Raw genomic sequence first — 22,676 nt, 5'->3', positions numbered from 1 at the left:
TGGGATCGAGCCCCGTGTTGGGTTCCCTGCTCAGCAGAGAGTCTGCTTCCCCCTCTCCCTCTGCCCATGTTCTCTTTCTCTCTCTCTCTCTCTCTCTCTCTCTCTCTGTTGCTATCTTTGTAGCTCTCAAATAAATAAATCTTTTAATAAATAAATAAATACATAAGAAATAATCTTGCCAGTGGTTTATTGATAAATGCCAGCTTTTCTGAACAGCTTCGAGGGGCTTGAAAACATCTTATTCCCTCGAGCAAATTAAATATGCTCCTCCTAGATCACTCTTCTGCTCCTGTGCTTGGCGGAGCTCTTTTCCGATAGGTGGCCCAAGGGCACTGTTGAGCTCACCATCTGGGGTGGTTGGTTGCGAATCCTGCCTGGGAAGGGCCAGCTACAGCGGGTGCTCCCGGATGGAAGAATTTGCTTTATAAGCTTGTCCTAATGATAGTGGACAGGCCCATTTCTGTATTGTCATCCTATTTTCACTGTTAATTCTCTTTGTCCCCGTCTTATTTACCCAGAGTTCTGGAGGTCTGCTCAGACCACTCACAGAGCTTCCCTGCTGTCCCTGTGTCACCCACCCCCATGGGAGGGGCCTTGAAGCCCATCCCTTCTTTGGAAACAAGCGTGTCCAGGTGGACACTTGATCTGGGCCTGGCTGCTCCCAGCCTTTCTGGCTTCTCTCCCGACTTTGTCTTTGTGTCACGGAAAGGAGTCACAGTTTCCAGTTGTTCATCTTCAGCGTCTGCCCTGAGTTCAGATACCAGCTCTTCTTCCTGTGGGCTGGATGCTGACCATGGACATGTTACCTAATCTTTTGAGCCTTTGTTTCCCCACATAGAAAACTACAGAAGGTGCCAAATAAATGCTTGTGGGTTGAGAAGGAGATTTTGACATAGCATATGATCGAACCTAGTTCTGATTTTGCAGCATTTTCTGCTAAACCAGAGGTACTCAAACATACCAGTGGCTGCTTTTGGCTTTTGCCCAGTGGATGTTTACACGTGGCGTGGAGGGTCAGGTGGGGGAGGCAGTGGAGGGTTGGGGACTGGGAAGGTTGATGTGATTCTGAACAGAGGGCCAGGAGCTTTACATGGGTCATCTTACTGGGGCATTGAGGGCAGGGATGGTCCCATTTTCTCGGTGAGGAAACAGGCATAGCAGGGCGAAGCCCGATTGCCTAGGTTTTGCTCCTTCTTACACATGCCTTGCATCTGGCACTGTTTTCCCTTCCCTCTGGTTCTAGATGTCTCACATTCCATTCTCCTTTCCTCCTCCTATTCTCATGATCACTCTCAACCTTTGCCCTTTTTTTCTGCCCCCAACTGACTAGCCTCTCCCAGGCCCAAGCAAATTGTCTGGCATGACTCACGAGACTTAATGAGAATCCCAAACAGCACCTGTGCTGCCTCGAGCCGAGCAAGACTGTGATGCTTTAGTCCCCCGAGAAAAATATTGGAGGCTTTTATCTGCCCAGTTGATAGCCAAGCCCCTCCTCCCCTCTACTGGGTGCATCTGCCTGGTTTTGAACCAGATACCTCAGGCACCCCAGGGGCCTGGGCACCGCCCCCCTAGAGCTGCTGCCCCTCCTGCCCACGTCGCTGCCTGCTTGGCTCCCACAGGCATTTGGTCCAGTGACCCCTGTACCTTTAAAGGTCTTTCTTTTTCCTTTTTCTTTTTTTTCAACTGGTCCTTTGGATTTTTTTCTTCCTTGTCCCCAGACGTTATTTTGGAAATGCGGTTGTGTTTCTGCTAATTGAAAGGGAAGTGGACGTTGCCCGCTGACCCTTGTACTTAACGCTCAGGCTCTAGCCCTGTGGTATGTTTGGAAGGACTGTCCTCCCCTCAAAGTCGCTCGTGCCTTTTCCTCTCTCCGGAGCACAACCAATGGGATGAACAGGAGGTCAAAAGTCCTTTCATCTATGTGACTTTGCTGCTCAATGTTGATCAGTATTTGAGGTCGTATTGTTAGCAGTGTCTCTACGTCTGAGATTGGCTTTTTGCCACCTCTTTGTCAAAATATAAATGTATATTAAATTGACCCAGTGCTCATCAGTGTTGTATGTGGTTGTGTCCCTTCCTAGGAAGCAGGTCATGTTGGAACTCCAACCACTCCTGTCCCCCTCATGCTAAATGTGATGTTTGCCAGCTTGGGAGGAAAGCCAGGCAAACGCTTGTCTCAGCAGAAGTCGGTTATGTCAGTGCTGAACTTTTCTCCGGTCAGCTCTGTATTATATCCTTGTGAGACTTTAGTAGTTCTACCTTTAGTGGCTCAGCCACCCAGTAACATTTTTTAGTATTGGCCTGGCCCTTGTTGATTGGTTCCAGAACAGTCTCTGGCAGTTGGCTCTGTTAAACAGAGATGAAACCAGGATTTACTTCAACACCCTCAGGTCCTCAACTTTTCAGTGTTGCATTTGCCCCTCCCTCTGGCCATCGCTGGAGACTCTGCACTCCTCCCTGTGGGCACTCTGAGGAGATGTCTCCCTCATTTCCTGGGGGAGTAACCACAGGGCCCCAGAGAAAGAGCTCCCGTCAGCCTCACATGATGTTGGCTGCTACCTTTGTCTTTGAGGACATGGCAAGCTCTCAGTAAATAACAAAGTAAATGAACGAATCATACTAGGGAATACCTTTTTTTTTTTTTCCTTGCCAAAATTAAATGTCACCAAAGCAGTAAAACAGACTTTCTTGTTCTATAAATTGATTGGAAGGTAGATTCTGGAATTCCAAAACTGTTCAGAGCAATGGCAGAGTCTTGAGGATAATAGTGGTAATAATGGGGAACTCTTAAAAGCACTTACTGTGTGTATTAACTCGTGTAGTTCTTAGAACCAATAAATGAGTGGGGAGGCACATTGGTTATCACCACTTTATGGATGAGGAAGCTGAGGCATAGGCCCTGGCCCCAGGTCAGCTAGTGAGTGTAAAGCTGGGATTTGAGCCCTTACCATCTGGCTCCAGGGACCATATTCTATTTTGTCTCTCCAAGTGTAGGGATATAGACAAGTATATGGCTTCATCTATGGCTTCTTTCCAGGCCTTCCATGTTAGGCAAGTTCTGGTTTGTTTGGTACAAGTGTTATTAAGTTGAGGGGCCCAGCCTGGTGGTGAACACCATTTGGCTTCCGAGGTGAAGTTGAGCGTAGTTGCAGTATGGCTTGTGAGGATGCATGTTTATTGGCTGGCTCACAGTTGTGCCCCTGGGCCCTTTCCTGGTACACAGTAGGCACTCAGTGTATGCTGTTGTAAGGAGGATCGACATCCTCTGACCCATTCTGAAAAGTCAGGGAGGAAGAACACAAGAGGAGGGAGGCCTGTCCATACTCTGTTTCCTCAGAGAGCGGGGCTGGGGCCCTGGGCGAATGTCAAGGAGCAGGTTGTTGAGGGAGGTGGGGTTGCTGTCTCTCAGGGTCTGGCTTGCATCTTGAGCCTCAAGCATGCCACACGGGAAGGACCTGTCTACATGTCCCTGCCCCCACATGGGGATAGCTCTTTCTGCTCTGTTGGACTTGTACCTAGGCTGCCCAGACACCGCCTGGTACCCGGTGGCTGCTCAGCATGCTGCCTGCTGTCTAACCAGCTGACCAAAGCACCTAGTCTACTCTGCTTTTGTCCCAGGGAAGCCTCAGTTGCTGAGGTAGTCAAAAAAAATGTTGTTAAGCCTAGTACAACTCTCATTAGGTTTGAAATGAGACTTCCGGAAGCTTGGCCTGCTTGTTCACATCCCAGCGTGGATGGTTGTCACATCCCCCGTCACCATATCTAGGCGGCAGCTGGCTTGCTCCGGTGATGGGACAGAGTCCTCTGCTAACGAGGCCAAGGTTGTGGGTTTGATCCCTGGCCTCTGACTGCGGCCGGCCATCTGTCTTCACAAATGCATGTTATTGGATACGAGGCGAAGGGTGCGTGACAGAGGGAGAAGCTGGAGTCCATTCTGGGAAAAACAGCTCCCTGACAGCCGGCCAGAAGTGCCCTTTGGGACTGTGAACGATGTCTTTTCCTCCTCCCACTTTCCAGACCTGGATATCTGGTTTTGATTTCAGGCTTTTTCCAAATAGGTGATGCTAAGATTATAGAAATGAAGAGGCAGCAATTCTCAAGCCCGAGAACTGAGAGAAAGTGCCCTAGAGCAACATGGTTTATTTCCGTTTTTTTCTGGGGTTGTGTTGACAACGTCTCACATACTAGTGGGCTGTATCTTATGACGTCAGAAGTGTTGTTCCGTTCGTAGTTGAGAAAATGCTTCTTAGCAAGGAGCTGGGGAAAGAGATTTCAGAATAAAGATGGCTCTAAGCCTTTGCTTTCTTTTGAGGGCACTCAGCTCCCTACGTGTCACTTGGGTGCCTGGTTGGCTCTGGGTAGCTGTTGGGACAAAGAGGGCTGTTGCTTCTAAGATGATCACAGTTTGGTGGGCCAATAGATGTAAATATGAATGAAAATCAGTGTGTTGAGTGCTCTCTGTGCCCAAAATGTGTGCACGCTTGTTGGGAGCACCCAGGAAACAGGAAGCTGGGGAAATAGCTCCCAATGGTGGCCTTTGATCTGGGCCTGGAAGGGTAACTAAGAGTTCCGAGGCCACTTCTGACAGAGGGGCATATGTAAAGGCACATGGGCAGGAAAGCTGCCCAGAAATGTCTGGACGCTTTCTAAAGAGGTCTTCAAAGATCTTTCTTATCCATGCAGTCCTCTGAAAGCTGTCAGGCCAGGCATGCCCAGCTGCGTCACTCGGTCCAGACATGTGTGTCAGTGCTGCCACAGACACCCATGCTGCAAGGCCACCAACGGCGTATGGGACATATTCTGTTTAAGAGGGTGCTTTGCTGGGCTGCCTGCCAATCCAGTGCAGTAAGAAAAAAGGGGACAAGGAACAGGAAGAAAATGCATCCCCCCTTGTGGTCTTGGTGTCTCCTGCTCACAATCGATCTGAAATTCATTCAAAAAGTACTTACTGAGCACTTGCTGTATGCCAGGCTCTGTTTGAGGGGTTTGGGGTATGTCAACGAGCAAACATGGTGCCTGCGTTCTTTTTTTTTTTTTTTTTTTTTTTTTTAATCTTTTTTTTTTAATTTTTATTTATTTATGATAGTCACAGAGAGAGAGAGAGGCAGAGACATAGGCAGAGGGAGAAGCAGGCTCCATGCACCGGGAGCCTGATGTGGGATTCGATCCCGGGTCTCCAGGATCGCGCCCTGGGCCAAAGGCAGGCGCCAAACCGCTGCGCCACCCAGGGATCCCTGGTGCCTGCGTTCTTATGGGGGATGTGGAGGCCTCTCAACTCCCTGAGGTTGGATGGTGTCCCTTGCTCACCAGTGTGTCCCCAGGGATGGATGATGTCCCTTGCTCACCAGTGTGTCCCCAGGGATGAGCCTGGAACCCAATGTACAATAGTACTTAGTCACTGTTGACATGACCTGCTGCTTAAGAGCTTCAGGGGTGCCACTTGGTAAGAAAGGACCTGGGAAGAGCCACGATTTCTAGTCGCTGAGAGATCTATGAGTGTCGACTTGTTCTGTAGTTGATCACAGAGAAGGACAAAAATACCTTGTCCTTACTATCCAGGAGTTTGACTAAACAGCATAAAAAAGTATTCTATTTGCCCCAGAACTTTGAGTTTGCATCACAGTGACAGTTGATATGGAATTGAAGTGCTTTGGTGGCCTGAGCCACACTCCAAGGTCAGAAAATAATTTGGAAGCCTGTGTTAAGGGGAAGAGTTGTCTCTCCTCCACTTAGTCCCAAGAAATGAAAAGAGAAATAACAACAAAAAAAGTGTATTGAGCTTGCTGTTGAGTGGCCGCCCATCAAAAGGTGAAATGTTTCTCAAAGTCTCCGAGTTTCTCCCAGCCCTGGTTTTCCATTTTGGTTTTGATTTTAGAGGTCTGACTTCCTTCCCCAGAGAGCTCCCCCTTGGTTTGGTGGCACAGAGGCACAGCCAGCAGGGCAGGCGCTGCCATGGGCTTGTACATGAGAGTGCAGATTTCAGAGACCAGCTTACAGAAGTGCTGCCATGGGGCCCACGGGGTCAAGAGGGAAGCCAAGCACTAGCGAGTCCACCCCCACCCCCCCTGTGTCCTCAGGGCCAGTAGATGAGACCTGGAAGGAAGGAGGAGGAGGATGAAACCAGGTAGAAAAAGGAGGTGGGAAAAAAATGCAAGTAGGTCACCAGGAGTAGCATGTGTCCCTGTGAAAAGTGGGTGGGCTTTCTTGTCAGGACAGGGCAACGGGTTACCAGGGTTTGAATGCGAGCAAGGCGGTGGGAGTGGCCCAGGGTCCCCCTGCAGGGTCGGGGACAGACAGTGCTGTTGGCAAGTGCAAGCAGGGTTGTGGTTGCTCATGGACTGGACCGGCAGCTGGTGCTCAAGGGACTGTGCAGGCCCTTTCTCCCTGGTAATAGCTGAGCTGTTGGGAACTGTTCCACGTGGAGGGAAACGCACTCGGCTCGGGAAGCTTACCCAAGCAGGATGCGGGAGGTGAACCCCAAGTTCTGACAGCTTGCCAAAGTGCCCGCTGCTCAGAAGCTGGCAGGAACACTCGTTTTGAGAATAGTTTGCCGTAATGAATTCTGACATCATCGCGCTCTCAGTCAAGGATGTTGAAATGGAATAAATGACCTAATGCGAAGGGTCTATGGAAACCCTCAGGACCAGGGAAAGTCCTTGGCTCCCTTGTCTTCATTTTTGAGTGGAGTTTTTAAGCGACAGTTCATTCTGGATATGTAATGAGCTCAACATTTAAAGAATAAACTAATAGTTCAGAGACATGAAAGCAATCATGTGGCTTTTATTTCCCTCAAAATAGGAGTCTTTCATAGCACTTTGAATATAATTCTTTTAAGTTAATTTACCCTTCTTGCTCCTTTCTATCACCATTATCCATCTAGCTTAAAAAAAAGAAAAAAAAAAAAACTTTTCCCCCCGGCTGTCATAGTGGAAATGATTGGTTGAATAAAATTATAAGATTAAACAAAATGTTTGAATGGTGCAGGAGTCGCCGCTGAGAATGAGATACTTTTGTATTTGAGAAACTTTCTTCCTCTTCTGATATTTAAAATCCTTCCCCTCCTTCCTTGCTGTCAGACCCATCCGTGGTTGTCCTTGAGGGAGCCTGAATTCATTTGCTGAGTGGGGTGTCAGGTCTTTGGGGGGTTACTGTGGATTCTTTGTTTACAAGCAGGACCTCCCCTAGCCGGAGGGAGAATTTGATTCCGAATCCTAGGCTCTCTCCAGAAATAATCAGGGAACAGTTGAAAGAAACTATATTTGCTTGAAGGCCAGGCTACCTGCGTAGTGAGTAGGCCCCCAGAGGCAGCCCCCCCACGTCCCAGGCACTTCCCCCAGGCCTCCAGCAGGGGGCGTCGGGCCCGCGCGGGAGAATCCAACCTCTCCAGCCACCCTCCCTCCCTCAAGGCAGCGGTCCCGGGGCAGTACCTCGGCCACCAGACTGCTTCGCCTGCACCGTCGGATTTTCTTTCCAATTTTGAGCCACTTCCCGGGAGTATCTCATCAGCCGTGATCACCGGGACGTGTAAAAATTTGCGTTATGTATATATGAAGTAATTTGCATATATATGATCAAGACCGCAGGCCTGAGCTCTCCTCTTGGTATTTTTGTTCTTTCCTTCCAGAGCGGCACCTCCTCTGTCTTACAGCTGATATTTCTTTTGCCCAGGAAGGTGATAGAATCTAATAGAAAGCTTCCAGCTCACTCTTTCACTGGGTTCGTGAAGCTGAGCAAGCCATTTCGCTTCTGTGTCACAGTGGACTAGATTGGGTTGTCTTGCAGCTAGCTAGAAAATTCTGTGCTTCTCTAACTGGATAAGTATCTCATTCTGTCGGGAAGGCGAAGAGAGATGGTCCCAATGCCCAGTTCTTATCTTGGAGGGTGCCCTGGCTTATCGTATATAGATTTGATGCTGCCTTTTCAGAGCTCCTTGCCACCCTGGGAAAACAGCCCTGTGAACATGGGTCTCCAATTATGTCCCCTTAGCCCCACCCTTATGACACACAGTCCAACTGCTCTCCCTTGTGCACGCAGTAGGAGCTTAGTCTGAGATTCTGGGGCAAAAAATTCGAACGCTGTGTCCATGCCCATCCCTGGTTAGTTATAGCTGTTTGCTTCCCCCTGTTACTTAAGAGCACTGAGCTTCAGTCCAAAGCAAATGTACTTTGTTGCCTGTGAACATGGATCCCATAAAAACAAACGAAGGGAAAAGCAGACTAGATTGAATATCCTGGGGCCCATTACCTGATTTTCATTCATGTCTCTGTTAGAGTTCCTTCAGCACTGCTTGGAGTCCTGAGCACTAGCGTCTCTTTTTTATGCCACCCTGAAGCTTCTGATCTGATACCATCTGATATGTGTGGGTGATAGGAATCCGGGAGTTTATGTACTCATGCCAATAAACTATTATCTTAAAGTTCCGGGGCTGCTGTTCTTGTGAATGAGAGTCCTAGGATGATGGGTAGGTATAAGATACAAATTAATAGCCCTTGTGAGGGCCTGCAGCATGCAGAGCCCATATTCAATTTGATTAAATAGCTTTGCACGATTTAAAATGTCATCCAAGAAGAGAGCCAAATACCTAGAGCATCTGCCACAGCCCGCAGAGGCTGGCTGACAGGTCTGCACCGGCTGACCTGTTCTGCGGCTTTTTGGAAAGATGAGATGTGTCCTAATGAGCAAGTTATAAATATCACCGAGTTATGTCATAGGTGGTGGAGCACTCAATGTAAAGGGTCTGGCTAGGAAGCGTTCTTGGCTGAACAGGCTGGGCACGGCTTTCAGGGAGGACAAGTGGGGGCCTGGATATAGTGACCAGGATGTCGCTATAGAATGATCTGTCCTTTAGTGCAATGTGTCACCAAACGTGACCCGGTGAGGTGTGGGTGGTGAGATAAGATGTGTTCTGATCCTCGTGGGGAAGCTCAATGTTCTAATTCTCATGCATTCGCTCCCTCTCAGAAGGGGCCTTTGACCATTTGCTTCTTGTTGATGCAGATTTGGGAGGAGGAGGGTCAGCTCGGTGGCTTTTGGAGATAGTGACTCATGTTTCGAAGATGCAGAGTGATTGCTTGGTAGAGCCCCTCAGTTTTCATACCTGTTCTCTTTGTCCTGCCCATAAAGATGGCGAGTTATAGGAACCCTATACCACACTGCATTTGGTGCCATGTCACTATTCCTATAACCCTCTTGCCACGGACCTTTTAAGTGAAAAGAGATTTAGCATCATCAGGAAAGCAGGAAAACTATGGAACCATTGTGAGGTCGAAGATAAACTTTACAAGATATTTTCCATATTTTTTCTTCCTTCCTTCCACTCATTCATTCATTCATTCTTTTTTTTTTTTCCTTTTTGCCTCAGAACTGATTTTTTTTCTCTCTGAGAAAATTTGATTGTGGGAGCACAAAAGACCAGGCCAAATTTTTCAGAGTCGAACAAAGATGGACAGGCATATGCAGACTAATTGTTTGCTTAAAATCTAGCCAACAGCTTTTATGTAGACAAAATGCATTGAAATATGTGTATAAAATATTTAATATTAATGCACGCCAGATGGAAACCCTGTCAAATTCTGTGTGCACGCAGGAACTTGACAAGAGGCGTCGGGAGATTTAGAGAGATCCTCAGAGCAGTAGAAACGAGAACAACTCAAAACCTGCGAATGGTGAGTGCGATGGGTGATTTGATTGAGGCCAGAAGGGCACCTCGGGTGTTATCTCCCCACTTCCTCTCCCTGCCTGTCCCCTCCCCTCCATATATATATGAAATATATATGTATATATAGAGAGAAATATATATGTGTGTGTATATATATACATATACACACACACATACTTTAGTGAGATGTAATTTCCACATCACACAGTTCACCCATTTAAAGTCAGCTGATCTTAGTGTACTCACAAGAGTGTTTAGCCATCACTAATATTTAATTTCAGAACATTCTCACCCCCCAAAGAACCCCTGTGCCTATCAGCTATCAACCCGCATCCTCTCTTTTCCCCCCAGCCTCTGGCAACCACTGTTTTATTTTTTGCTTTTATGGATTTGCCTGTTTTGTAAATTTCATGTTAATGGAATTACATACTAGGTGGTCTTCTTTGTGACTGGCCTGCTTTACGTAGCATGGTATCTCAGGGTTCAGCCATGCTGTAGCATGGATCTGCACTTCGCTCCTTTTTGTGACCAAGTACTATTCCACTGCGTGGATATAAGACATTCTGTGTGTCTATTCATCTGTTGATGGACATTTGGATTGTTTCCCTGTGTTGACTATTATGGGTAATCCCTCTGTGGACATTCTTACACAACTTTTTAGGTGGACATGGGTGTGTTCAGGTGCCTAGGAGTGGAATTGCTGGATCCCATGGTGACTCCACGTTTAACATTTGGAGCAATTGCCAGACAATTTTCCAAAGCAGCTACACCATTTTATATTCCCAGCAGCCGTTGTGAGGGCTCCGATTTCTCCGTATCCTTAACAGCACTTGTTATTGTCTGTCTTTTTTAGTCCTGGGCATCCTAGTATGTATGAAGTGCTGTCTCGTTGTGGTTTTTAATTTACATTTCCCTGATGGCTAGTGACATTGAGCATCTTTTTGTGTACTTTGGTAGTGCTACCTCCTGAAACAGAACAAGTGCATCCTGTAAGGCAGGGAGAATATAAGCCTTGCCTGATGCCATTGTGGTCAAGGGGTTGGTTGTATGTTAATGATTTCATACCAAAACCCAGCCTGAGCAAAGCAGATTGGATCCTGAAGAGTACCTGGTTGTTCGACTAATTGCATTGGTGCTAAAACTTTGAGGAGAAATATAAAAGCTAGTTAAATAAACTTGTTCATCAGCATCAAATCAGCAATTTGACTGTCTTGTTGGCATAAGTTCTCTCTCTTCCTTTGAATCCTTAAACTTTCCTGCCTGGGAGGATTATTAATGATACCTCCATACATATCTGGGTGAAGGCCTGGTGTTTACCGGAGACTAAGCAAATACCCCTTTCACAACTGACATAACAACCCCATATAAGATTCCACTCTTGTCTTGTTACAGTGTACCACTGTCCTCCCATTGTCACGACCCCTTAAAATATACGGGAGCATTTTCAGTTGGGCAAGGCTCAGTGACTCCTGTCATGGGAAGTGAGGCTGTATCTTTATTTTGGTGTCTCCAGGGTTTTAGGATGCAGATATCCAACTTGTGGACGCAGATGGCTAAGCAGTAGGCTTTCCTAGAATTAGGGGTGAGACAAGATGAGCAACTTTATACATGCCCCCGCCACCAAGACCTCACTTGGTCTTTGGTATTTATTTATATATTGATGTGATTTTGGGGGTGCCTTAAGAGGTTCAATCCAGATATTTCAATTTGTAGAGTTCTTTAAGGAAAAAAAAAAACCTGAAAAAATATGGATAAAAATTGTTGACAAGTGTCTTTTCTCTCAAATTGACCTACTCCCAACATTTCATAAAGCTTCTTGCCTGGTCAGCATGAACAGTTTCTTTTAAGATTTAGAAGCACAATAAAGTAACTGGTTGTATTGGCAAGGGTTCTTATAATTGTTTTAAAAGCTGATTAAAAAGCCAATCTTCCAAAATTGCTTAAGTATGGAGCATTTGTTCATATTGTTGTCTCAAAAGCATATATATTTTATGAAGGAGATTAATGGTTTCTCCCCCACTAGAAGGTGTGAGTGCATCCGAATACGCTGTAGGCATATGCCAGCTGCTTACGTCAACGGTATTCCTCACAGAATTCGAGAATATCTTCCATGATTGCCTGAGGTTTATGATATTCAAATCAATGTACTTTAACTTCTAAAAATCCTATGAGATGGGATTCTGAATAAAGACACGTCAGGAGTGGAGAGAGGTTTCTTCAAGCATTTTTTTCTTTTTTTGAGAAGAGTGAAGAGGCTTCTAGAGAAGTTTGGGTAGACCAGAGCTGCTGCCCCTGGGCATTTTCAGCTGTAAACTGTTTAGTGGTGACAGTGTGGCGGGGTCACTTTTGCTCTGTGTTGGACTTGAGGTGCAAGTAGGTATTTAGCTTTTGGCCTTGGCTGATGAGCCTCAAGTAACAAGGTCGAACTGCTTCCAGTTCCTTGAGTGCTTAACCAATGGCGTGCATCAGAATTATCTGAGGAACTGTGAACAAATGCTCATCCCGGTCCCTGACCTCAGAAATGCCAAGGAAGTAGGTTTGGGACAGTACCCGAAAACCTTAGTTTCTCATTTCCATGAGGCATTCTTTGCCTTCCCTATTGAGAAGTACTTTGTGGGTCTTATTTACTGGTTTCTTGATCTACAGTGGCCATCTTCAAACTTGTCCAGTTAATGCAGCTCGTAACTATATGATTCCTTAAAATTAGCTGATTTTGCAAATTTATGACACTCCTGTGAGATGGAAAAGTTGCTTTGTAAACTCCATCTGGGGTGCAACCATAGCCGAGAAGGATTTACAAATACATTTACAGCAACCCTGTTCTTAGATAAATACTTCGAAGAACTGAAAGCAGGTGTTCCAACAGAAACTTGCACGTGAATGTTCGTAGCAGCACTGTTTATGCTAGCCAGAAGCTAGAAACCATCTGAATTCTATCAGTTGATGACTAGATAAACAAAATGTGGTATGTCCACACAACAGAGTATTATTCAGCCACAAAAAGGAACGTGACACTGACCCAGGCTACGGCATGAGTGATCCTTGATGCTGAGTGAAAAAGCCAGACCCAAAAGGCCCCATGTTACATGATTCCATTTACATGATATGTCCCCAGCAGGCAGATCTCCTCAAAGCAGGCTTATTATTCCTGGAGGCTGGGAGGAGGGAATGGGAAGTAACCACTACACGGGTGCAGGGTTTCCTCTGGAAGTGATATTCTGGAACCAGAGAGGTGATGGTTGCATAGCACTGTAAATGGACTAAGCACCATTAGCTCAGACACTAAAATGGTTAAAATGATGAGTTTTAATGTTACATGATTTTTGCCACAATTAAAAAAATACATACAAAATGAAAAATTTTTTAAAGATTTTGTTTATTCATGAGAGACACAAGGGGGTGTGTGGGGGTGGGGGGTGGGGCAGAGACCTAGGCAGAGAGAGAAACAGGCTCCATGCAGGAAGCCCAATGCAGGACTCGATCCTGGGACTCCAGCATCATGCCCTAAGCCAAAGGCAAATGCTCAACCTCTGAGCCACCCAGGCATCCCCAAAATGGATTTAATGACCAAGTTTATACATAAAAGTTTGACTTCTTTCTTTCTGGCTCCCTTCCTTTCCTTTCTTTCCTTCTGACTTTATTTGATAGCTACCAACAATTTATAAGCATTTCACTGCAAGTAAATGAAACCCAAGTATAAAAAAGTAAAAGGTCTGATCGATATTGGTGATCTGCTGGTCATTTCTCATATTTATCTCCCGTTCTGAACTTCCGTTTGAGCTGTCAGTGCACACAGCAGACATCTTTCCTGATCGTCAGTGCAGTGGTGAAGTGATACATTTAAAATATGCAATCACATCTAAACCTCATTTTCAAAGTTTCTCTGGAAGGTTAGTACTTGTAGGTAAAGTGAGATCTAGCACAAGCTATCTTGTAATGGACAAGCAAACTGTGGAGGGCAGAGATTTTTATAACTTTAGAATCCCTCCATGGCAGGTATATCCAGAAAATGAAGTTCCTTGTTCATTTTTTTTTTCCTTTGACTTTTTTTTTCTCCACTATGGTGAGTGGAGGCTATTTTTGCCAGTCGATGCTTCCAGCAGAAGTCATTAGCTTATATGACTGCAGGGAGATCGAAATGAAACTGTAATGAAGGGCTTAAGAAAACAGTTCAGGAACTGTTTAGGTCCTGAAAATTGTGTTCTTATGAGATCTTTACAGATGGCTCAGTTGGGGATGATAGGAATGCATTTAATTTCTCATTTTTATAGACATTAAAGCCAGTGGGTCTTGCTTGGGAATAATCAAGAAAATTTGCCTTTACCCAGTGGTTATCAGAAGCCACTGAGCTAGTGATTTGGTTGCATTTAAATTTCCTTGTGGTGTTTTAGGAGATTTCACATGGATGAAAACCCAGCAAAGTTTCTTCTGGAACATATTTATTTAAAAGTCTCACTCTCAGGGAAGATAAGCATTCTTTGCCTGCGTATTTCCAAAGAAAGTGAAAACTTTGTGGAAAAACTCGATGGTTGAAGTTTTATTTTGCCACCTTTGGCTGATTGTGGGGTAGCATGGACCACCCCCTACCCCTACCCCCCGAGGTGCCCTGCTTCTGTTTTCAGGGAGATTTTGTGGGGTTTTTTTGTTTGTTTTTATTCTTCCTCTTCTTTACCAGTGGAAGATTATGAGGTAAGTGAACTGATACGCATCAGCTAACAAAATATTTCTTAGTAGGTGCCACATCCCCCCTCCTCCCATTCATCATCCAGCATCCTGTTCTACTATAGAGTTTGAAGAGCATAGTAATCTGGGTCTTACTTAGGATGACAAGACCTGGATATGGTCTGGGTTTTCACAGCGAAGAAAACGAGATACCTAACCAGCTTTGAAAAGAGGTCTTGATCAGTCGCCACACTCGCCACCTTGCTTTCTCTTTTGCATAGGCCAGCAGTATAGCCTCTGGGCTGGGAGGCCCAGGGTGTAACTGGAGCAGACATTCCGGTGCTGAGTCCCAGAATGGGGCCACTGTGGTACTGGCCCTTGGCACTTCAAAGAGGGAAGGCATTCCAAAAATCTGTCCTGGATACCATCTTATCAGCAATGAAGAGATTTTTCTCCCCCCAAGAATGACATCATCTAGGTTGAGCACCGGCTTTTTCCCAAGTTTGGGTTTTAGCAGGGATCTGTTGGGAGGTGACAAAAAATATTTGCAGTTCACCTATTATAAGAACTTTCAGGAAGGAGCTTAACTAAAGTTTCAGTAGCTTCAGGCATAAAACCCTTGAGCGCTTTAGAGTGCCACAGAGGTAGGGTGGCATGTGAAGGGTATAGGCTTGTCTTTTAAGATGGTCCAAATACCTTAGTGTATTTTCTTTCCTTTTCTTTTTTGCCATCAACTGATACAATTTTCATCAGAGAAGTAAAAACGTTTAGCCATGAGTCCTGGAATAGTGCCTTGCACAAAGCAATGACTGAAAAATATTTACTGAATGAACGAATGAGTGAATGAATGATACAAAATAGATTCATGGCTGTGCCTTTGCTCTTTTGTATTCCCAGACAATAGCCAGGCAATTGGCGGAGATCTTGTTGCGGGGTATGTGTGAACAGAGCTACTGGAACCCTCTGGAGGATCCACCCTGCCAGTCACCTCTGGACGATCCTCTCCGGAAAGGAGCAAACACAAAAACCTACACCCTCACTCGGAAAGCTCGAGTCTACTCAGGGGAGAAGTATGATAGTTGGTGTCCTCACTTGTGGGTTGGGGGATGGGAGGGAAGCTTTGGGAAAACTCAAAGATGAGTAGATGTTCAAGGGCAGATTCTTCTGCTGAAAGAGGAACAAAACAGACAGGTCTCATTTGCTAGTTTGATGGACATACCTCATTATTTTTCATAACATCTGTGAATATCTATGCACCAGTGGGCACATTGTAAGTAGGAAAGTTTCTCTCATCTTAGTGCTTGGCTACTATTCTCAGCCATCACCATTGGTCTTTTGGATTCTCATTCTGTTTGTTATAAGAACCCCAGCATTACCCAGCAATCATTGACAATGCTGTTTATAAGTTGGACTTAACCTTCTTTTTTTCATCGAGTCGTTGATCCTTTTGTTTAAAAATTAGTTTTCAACTGAATTAGCCATAAAAAGAAGGAAGATTAAATAATTTGTGATTGGAAGATGATGTCTTTTTAGAACTTCTTAATTTTTTTAAGTTTTGAATCTAAGACTTGACCAACCTGGAGGAAGATGAGCTAGGGAACCACTAGATCCTCAGCATGGGCCTTCCCCAGGTTGGGGGCACTAGGGGATGGCAGGCAGAGACCATGAGGAGAGCCAGGAGACCAGAGATTATTGACTCACTCTTGATTCCTCATCTTCGAGCCTCACTCTCATATCTTTGCCAGTTCCTGCAAGGACAAGGCATGATGGCTCTTCAGAATCTCTCCATGAGGGGAAGGAGGCATGTATGAATAAATACGGAAACTTCCCTTGATGGCTGTCAAATTGGAAAAATGGGAGAGAGACTGCAGGCTGCTGTTTCTGGGGCCCCAGAGCAAGTGCTGTTAGATCTGCGGGGAGGGGTGGTGGTGACTAGATGCTGACTGGGTATGTGACTTCTGTAAATGATTGTCCCATTTTCCAAGGGGGCAGCACTTCTCCAGCAGGCAGGCTCCTCTTAATCCCCTTATGTTGACCCTAGCATTTCTCTCCCTCATCCTCCTCTTGTTCAGACCCCATTTCTCCTATGGATTCAGACAAATGAGCATATTCTTAACTTTTTCCCTAGGCTTATTTTAGTTTGTGTTTAATCCGCCTTTTAACTTAATCCCCCTTTTTTATGGCCTTGTTGACGATGAGTTTGCTGAATTCACAGCCTGTGTTTACTTCTTAGTCCTTATCTGGATTCACAGAACATCTGTTCTAGCACGTCCTGAACTCTCACTTTAAAAATGCTGACCCCTCATTATGAACTATTTAGTAGCAGGTTTGGGGCTCATGTTTAAAGTGAAATTTAAATCCTAGAAATAGGCCTGAGATTTTTTTTTTCCACCTGCTTTCTATGCTGCTTAATAGACAGGTATATAAGGTGCCAGGTATATTGAGAAACTCAGCTCTTGTTCCCTTCCCTAATCAAGCTGGACATGTGGGTAGAGCTCTGTGTCTCTTTGGGTGTTATTCCAATGTGGCCTTACCTCTTGAAGGCAGAAAAGCTCATAATGTTGGCCACTTCTCCTTTATCTGGTGAACCACTGAGACTTTGTCACTCTTCTGACATCAACTTTCTCCTGTCTAAGGAGAATTATGGAGGCAATATGCAGATCTAGAAAGTGCAGTTACTAGTTAAAGGGAGATTCCCATAACAGGACTGGGTGCTGAGTCACAATTTCATTCCACACAGATGCAATCATTTTTTTTTTAACCATGTTATTGAGCTATGATTCACCTGCTATACAATTCACTCATTTAAAGTATACAGTTCAGGGGGCACCTGGCTGGCTCAGTCAAAAGCATGTGCCTCAGTCTTGGGCTCATGAGTTCAAGCCCCACATGGGATGTAGAGATCATGTAAATAAATTTAAAAACCAAAAAAAAAAAAAAAAATACAGTTCAGGGGCTTAGTTGTGCTTCCATCACCATAACCAACTTTAGAACATTTTTATAACCCTGGAAAGAAATCTAGCATCCCTGAGCTGTCACCCCCCTATCTGCCAATCCCTTGCATTTTAATATGAATTTTAGTATCAGTTTGTCCATTTCTGGAAGAAAAAAGAAAGAAAAGGCAGCTAGGATTTTGATAGGAATTGCATTGAATCTATAGATCAATTTGGAGGAGTATTGCCATCTTAACAATATTAAGTCTTCTAAAAAAAAAAAAAAAAAGTCTTCTGATCCATGAATATGGGATGCCTTTTCATTTGTTTAGATATAATTTAGTTTCTTCCAACAATTATTTGTTGTTTTCAGGGTATAAGTTTTGCACTTACTTTGTGAAACTTACTGTGTTTTATGCTATTCTTTTGGATGCTATCATAAGTGGAATTATTTTCTTAATTTCATTTTTAGTTTGTTCATTGCAAGTATAGAGAAATACAATTGATTTTCTATATTGGATCTTGTATACTGCAGTCTTGCTGAATTTGTTCATTAGTTCAAATAGTGTTTTAGGGATCCCTGGGTGGCGCAGCAGTTAGGCGCCTGCCTTTGGCCCAGGGCACGATCCTAGAGACCTGGGATCAAATCCCACGTCAGGCTCCTGGTGCATGGAGCCTGCTTCTCCTTCTGCCTGTGTCTCTGCCTCTCTCTCTCTCTCTCTGTGTGTGACTATCATAAATAATAAATAAAATAAAATAAAAAGAAGAAAACAAATAGTGTTTTAGATTCCTTAGGATTTTCCACAAGATCAAGCCCCCCAAGTCATCTGTAAATAAGTGTAGTCTTACTTTTTCTTTTCTAACCTAGATGCCTTTTATTTCATTTTCTTCCCTAATTGCTTTGGCTAGAACCTCCAGCACAATGTTGAATAGAAGTGGCAAGCATAGTGGATATCCTTGATACCACTTGATACCTGATGTTACGAGGGGGAAAAGTGTCCAGTCTTTCACCATTAAGTGTGAAATTAGCTATGGGTTTTCATAAATACCTTTTATCAGGTTGAGAACATTCCTTTCTATCACTATTTTGTTGAATTCTTTTTATCTTGAGAAGGTATTTAATTCTGTCAAATGCTTTTTCTGCATCTATCAATAATCATGTACATTTTGTCCTTTATCCTGTTGATTTAATGTATTACGTTAATTGATTTTCAGATGCTAAGCCAACTTTTGTCAAATTTCATTGATCTTTTTGAAGAACCAACTTTTGGTTTTGTTCATTTTTTTAATTCACTATTTCCTTAATTTCCCCATTGATCCTTATTCTTTCTGTTATCACCATCAGTTTTTAGCTTTCTCGTTTTGTGAGTTCACAATGATACTTCTAGTTTTTTAGTAAAGACAGAAAGCGTGCTGGGATTATACTTGTCTTGGGGCTCCCTGATGACCAGGACTATCTGATTAGTCAATTCTATGGCAAAAAGGATGTTATCACCAGTTCAATTATATGGCTTAGCAGGTGAAAAAGGGAATCCACAGATGAGAATGAAACCCCATCTTGGCCAGTAGTCCCAAACACTTTCCCCTCCTCGGTCTCTTATGAGAAATACAAGCACACAGTAGACTTTAGAAAGCACAGAGCCTTCCAGCTCCAGTAGATCACAAGGACCATTCAGAATAGCTGGTCATAATGGAATATAACAGAAAAACGAACTCTGTCAGAAAACTCCACTCCTTCTCATTGTATCCTGGACCTGAAATGGAAACAGGATGCTCATTCTCTCCCCATCTTGAACTTTGAAAGGAAATCAAATGTTGACAATCCTAGATAGGAAAGAGAGAAGGAGTCACATGCCGTGGGCCTCTTTACTTCCTTCCTTCTAGGTCTTTCTGTGAAGAATTCTTTGACCTTTGCATATATATATATAAAATTTATTTATTTATATATTTGTGAGAGAGAGAAAGGAGAGGGTCAGAGGGAGAGAATCTCAAGCAGACTCCATGCTGAGCACAGGGCCAGGCTTGGGGCTCAATCTCAAGACCGTGAGATCATGACATAACCAGGAACAAGAGTCAGACAGTTAACTAACTGTGCCACTGAGGTGCCCCTGCTTATTTATTTTTTAGGTAAGCTTTTTATTGACACATAGCACATATTGAGAGAAATACACAAACCAAAAGTGTAACACTTGATGAATTTTTACCAAGTGAACACATTCACGTAATTGGTACCTTGATCAAGAAATAAACACTGTTCAGTGGACTTGATCTGAATGAAAGACCCTCATGTCCTGAGGGGGTGTTGACCTGTATGGAATTTTGTGCCTGAGTGATCCTCAGATTGGGTTAGCTGATCCTTCATAATCAACAGGTACTCCTAATGACTGATTTAAGTCCTTTTCCTTTCTTGGAACCCTTATCCTTCCATACAAACCTAGACTGATGTACTCTCTGCCTCTGCATGTTTCACAGGTGACCTGGGGGTGGGGCAGAGCTGCAGCCATTGTTGGCTTTGGTTCTTCTTCTTTTTTTTTTTTTTTCTTAAAAATTTTATTTATTTACTCATGAGACACACAGAGAGAGAGGCAGAGACACAGGCAGAGGGAGAAGCAGGCTCCATGCAGGAAGCCCAACGCGGGACTCGATCCTGGGTCTCCAGAATCACGCCCTGGACTGAAGGTGACGCTAAACCACTGAGCCACCTGGGCTGCCCTGTTGGCTTTGATTCTTTAAGTTCTTATCCATCGGCTATGGTTCAGCGACTGTAGATCTCTGGGAATTCTCTAGTGGTATCACACCCAGACAAGGCATAGTAAAACTGGAAAGGCAAGGGTACCTAGGCAAAGGCTTAGCTGATTGAGCGTCCAGCTCTTGATTTCAGCTCAGGTCGTGATCTCACGGGTCATGGGATTGAGCTCCTGCATTGGCGCTCCATACTTGGGGAGCATCTGCTGGAGATTCTTTCTCTCTCTCTGCTTCTTCCTCTTTCCCCACTCCTGCTTTCTCTCTCTCTCAAAATAAATAAATCTTTAAGAACCTGAAGAGACCATTGCTGGGCCTTAGGGTTGCTGTTGTCACTTACACATAACTTGCTTGTGGGTTGGAGGTGTTTGGGGCCCTCCTTGGATCTAACTAGAGTCTGCACTGATGTCTGGATGGTGCCATTGACTTCCAGACATCCAACTCGATATTGGCTGTGTAATAGCTAACGATGACAGAAAGATAACCTGCAGTTAGATAAAATTGGATTAATTTCTTTTGTAGGATTGTTTCTACCATGTACAGTGACATCTTTCATCCAGCTGGGAAAATTTTAAGAAAGGGGGGTTATCTGGCAGCCTGGGCAAGGTCATGATCACTGTTTATATTTGAAGATTCTTGCCCTTGTTCCCATTGTATAGAGTCAGACAATGAATCAGTTCATCCAAAATAAGAAAACAAGCAACTTGCCTAAAGGTCAGCCCATGAGTTAGTCGGGTGGCTGGGCTGAGAATGTAGCCATTCCATCTTATTTGGTGTGCTGTGGATCTAGGACCCCAGTTTTTCCACTTCACAGGGTTAAGGCCTGGGTACCCCAATATCTTCCCTGAGGCTCTTGGGCCCCTAGAGGAGATTGTCGCAAAAGAAAAACAGTTTTGGCCCCACCACCACCCTGAGCTCCTTCAATGGAAAACAGGGGAGGAATGGCCAGAAGTAGGTCTGGAGAATCCACGAGCATTGGAAGGGGGTACTCTGGGGTTTAGTTTTTCAGCATGTCTCTTAAAACTACCCTTCCTACCCCTCCGACCCCTCACTTCTTTCTGCCAGCTCTGAGAGCTTGCAGTGCTTGAGAATACCCATCTCACCTGCCTCAAAAGGAAGGGTAGAGGAAGTGGAATTAGAATCAGTTAATGTGCTACTTGTTAGCAGCTCTGGTAAAAATAACACAACTTAGCATTTAAGCAGGCTAGATGGCTCAGATGGAATTTGGGGATTATCCATGGACTGAATTGGCTGGTGTTAAGTCACAATTAGCATGGGCTCTCTCTTCTCTTCAATTAGTCTGGACAATGCAGAACTAGCTAGCCATGAAAAAAAAAAGGTTAATGTTACTGCTTTATTTGTAAGGTCCCAATTGTATGTAAGCAAAGGCCAGAATATCAGGAAATGATTGCTGAGTGGACCCTCCCCCCCAACACACACACATTCACACGAGAGTACTCTTTATTGAAAGGCTGTAGACTCTATTTCTGAATTTAAGGGGAAAGAAGAGTTCCGTCTTTGAAAAACCCAGCTCCTCTCAAACTATCTGTTTAAAGAAGTTCACTGCAAATCCTAGAATCTTGCTCCTCATTTCTAGGTCAGCCTTTTCATCAAATTGCAGCCCTGCAAGAGCAATGGGAACCATTCCACAGGTGGTTTCCTTACCTCTAGTGACGTCAGAGTTGTAAAAAGAGAACCAGGCCCTGTGCTTTTTCTGTCTTTCTCTTCACGGTCCTTTGATGCCATACAAAAGTTGCCAGCACTTCAAAGAGACCAAGTATTTATGATGCTGTGGATGATATGGAAGCCTTTTTTTTTTTCATTTTTTGCCATTTTGAGGTGAGGGCGAATCATCCCATCTCTTAAATTAAATGATTGTGATGTCACTGCTGGGAAGATGTAAGTTTAGTCTTTACTTAATAATCTCCAAAACACCCAGGAGTTTTTTTTTGTTTTTTTTTGTTTTTTTTTTGTTTTTTTTTTTTTACCAAGATCATTTTTATTGCACTCTTCTTCCATTCCATGAAAAAAAGAATCAAGTTTGGCTCAAATGGTGATAACACTCTGAATTCTACTCAAAGGATTCAAGAGCTTTTAGAACAGGGAAAAATGCTGCAAGTCTCTAAAAATGTTCAAAGCACACATACAAAAAAAATAGGCTATACAGGATGGAGATTGGGGTTATGTTTGACTTTTTTTTTTTTTTTTGTTCTCTAATCTTGAGCAACATTGAGCTTAAAAGCTTTTTCTTTTAATCCCAGATGTTAGAGCTCGGCCAACTTCAGTAAAATAGATTAATAAGACAGCTAGCTCTTGCATACCACACTATAATAGAACATGTGTGTTTAATTAAGGTGGCTTGCCAAGTTCTTACAGTATTCTAGAAATGATTCAAACTCTAAAATTGCTTCCAATCTCTTATTCCGTAAGGACAATATGAGGTATGGCAGTTAGCAAGTAAGAGGTAAGAAGAGTACTGCTTAGTGAAGTGTCTACATGATGCCCCCATAATGGGTTTAGGAGAAAGCTTTATCATTGAGATAATGGCAGTTTGTAGCAATCTAAATTTCTGCCTCTATAATAGTTGTGTATATTATTTGGGCTTTTAATGTGGTTTTTATAGCTTTATTTCGCTCTGCTGCCTGCTATTAAAATGCACAGTTAGAATGTATAAATTCTGT

The 22,676-nt window shown here is 44.1% G+C and overlaps 1 protein-coding gene across 9 annotated transcripts in view; it reads left to right on the top strand.

Annotated features, from left to right (window-relative positions):
• TTC7B (tetratricopeptide repeat domain 7B) overlaps positions 1-22,676 on the top strand; it is a 250,993-nt gene that overhangs the window by 102,013 nt on the left and 126,304 nt on the right. For 7 of the 9 annotated variants that reach the window (XM_025443119.3, XM_025443121.3, XM_025443120.3 and 4 more), the window contains 2 exons: positions 9,587-9,665; positions 15,218-15,390. The exons of 1 other annotated variant lie outside the window; for it this stretch is intronic. In XM_025443119.3, coding sequence (XP_025298904.1) covers positions 9,587-9,665; positions 15,218-15,390 — 252 coding nt within the window. The remainder of the gene's footprint in view (positions 1-9,586; positions 9,666-15,217; positions 15,391-22,676) is intronic. One more of the 9 variants, XM_025443124.3, reaches the window with a different exon arrangement.

This window comes from Canis lupus, chromosome 8 (genome assembly GCF_003254725.2).
Source record: "Canis lupus dingo isolate Sandy chromosome 8, ASM325472v2, whole genome shotgun sequence".
Classification (NCBI taxonomy): Eukaryota; Metazoa; Chordata; class Mammalia; order Carnivora; family Canidae; genus Canis; species Canis lupus.
This window is presented reverse-complemented; position numbering and strand designations above follow the sequence as displayed.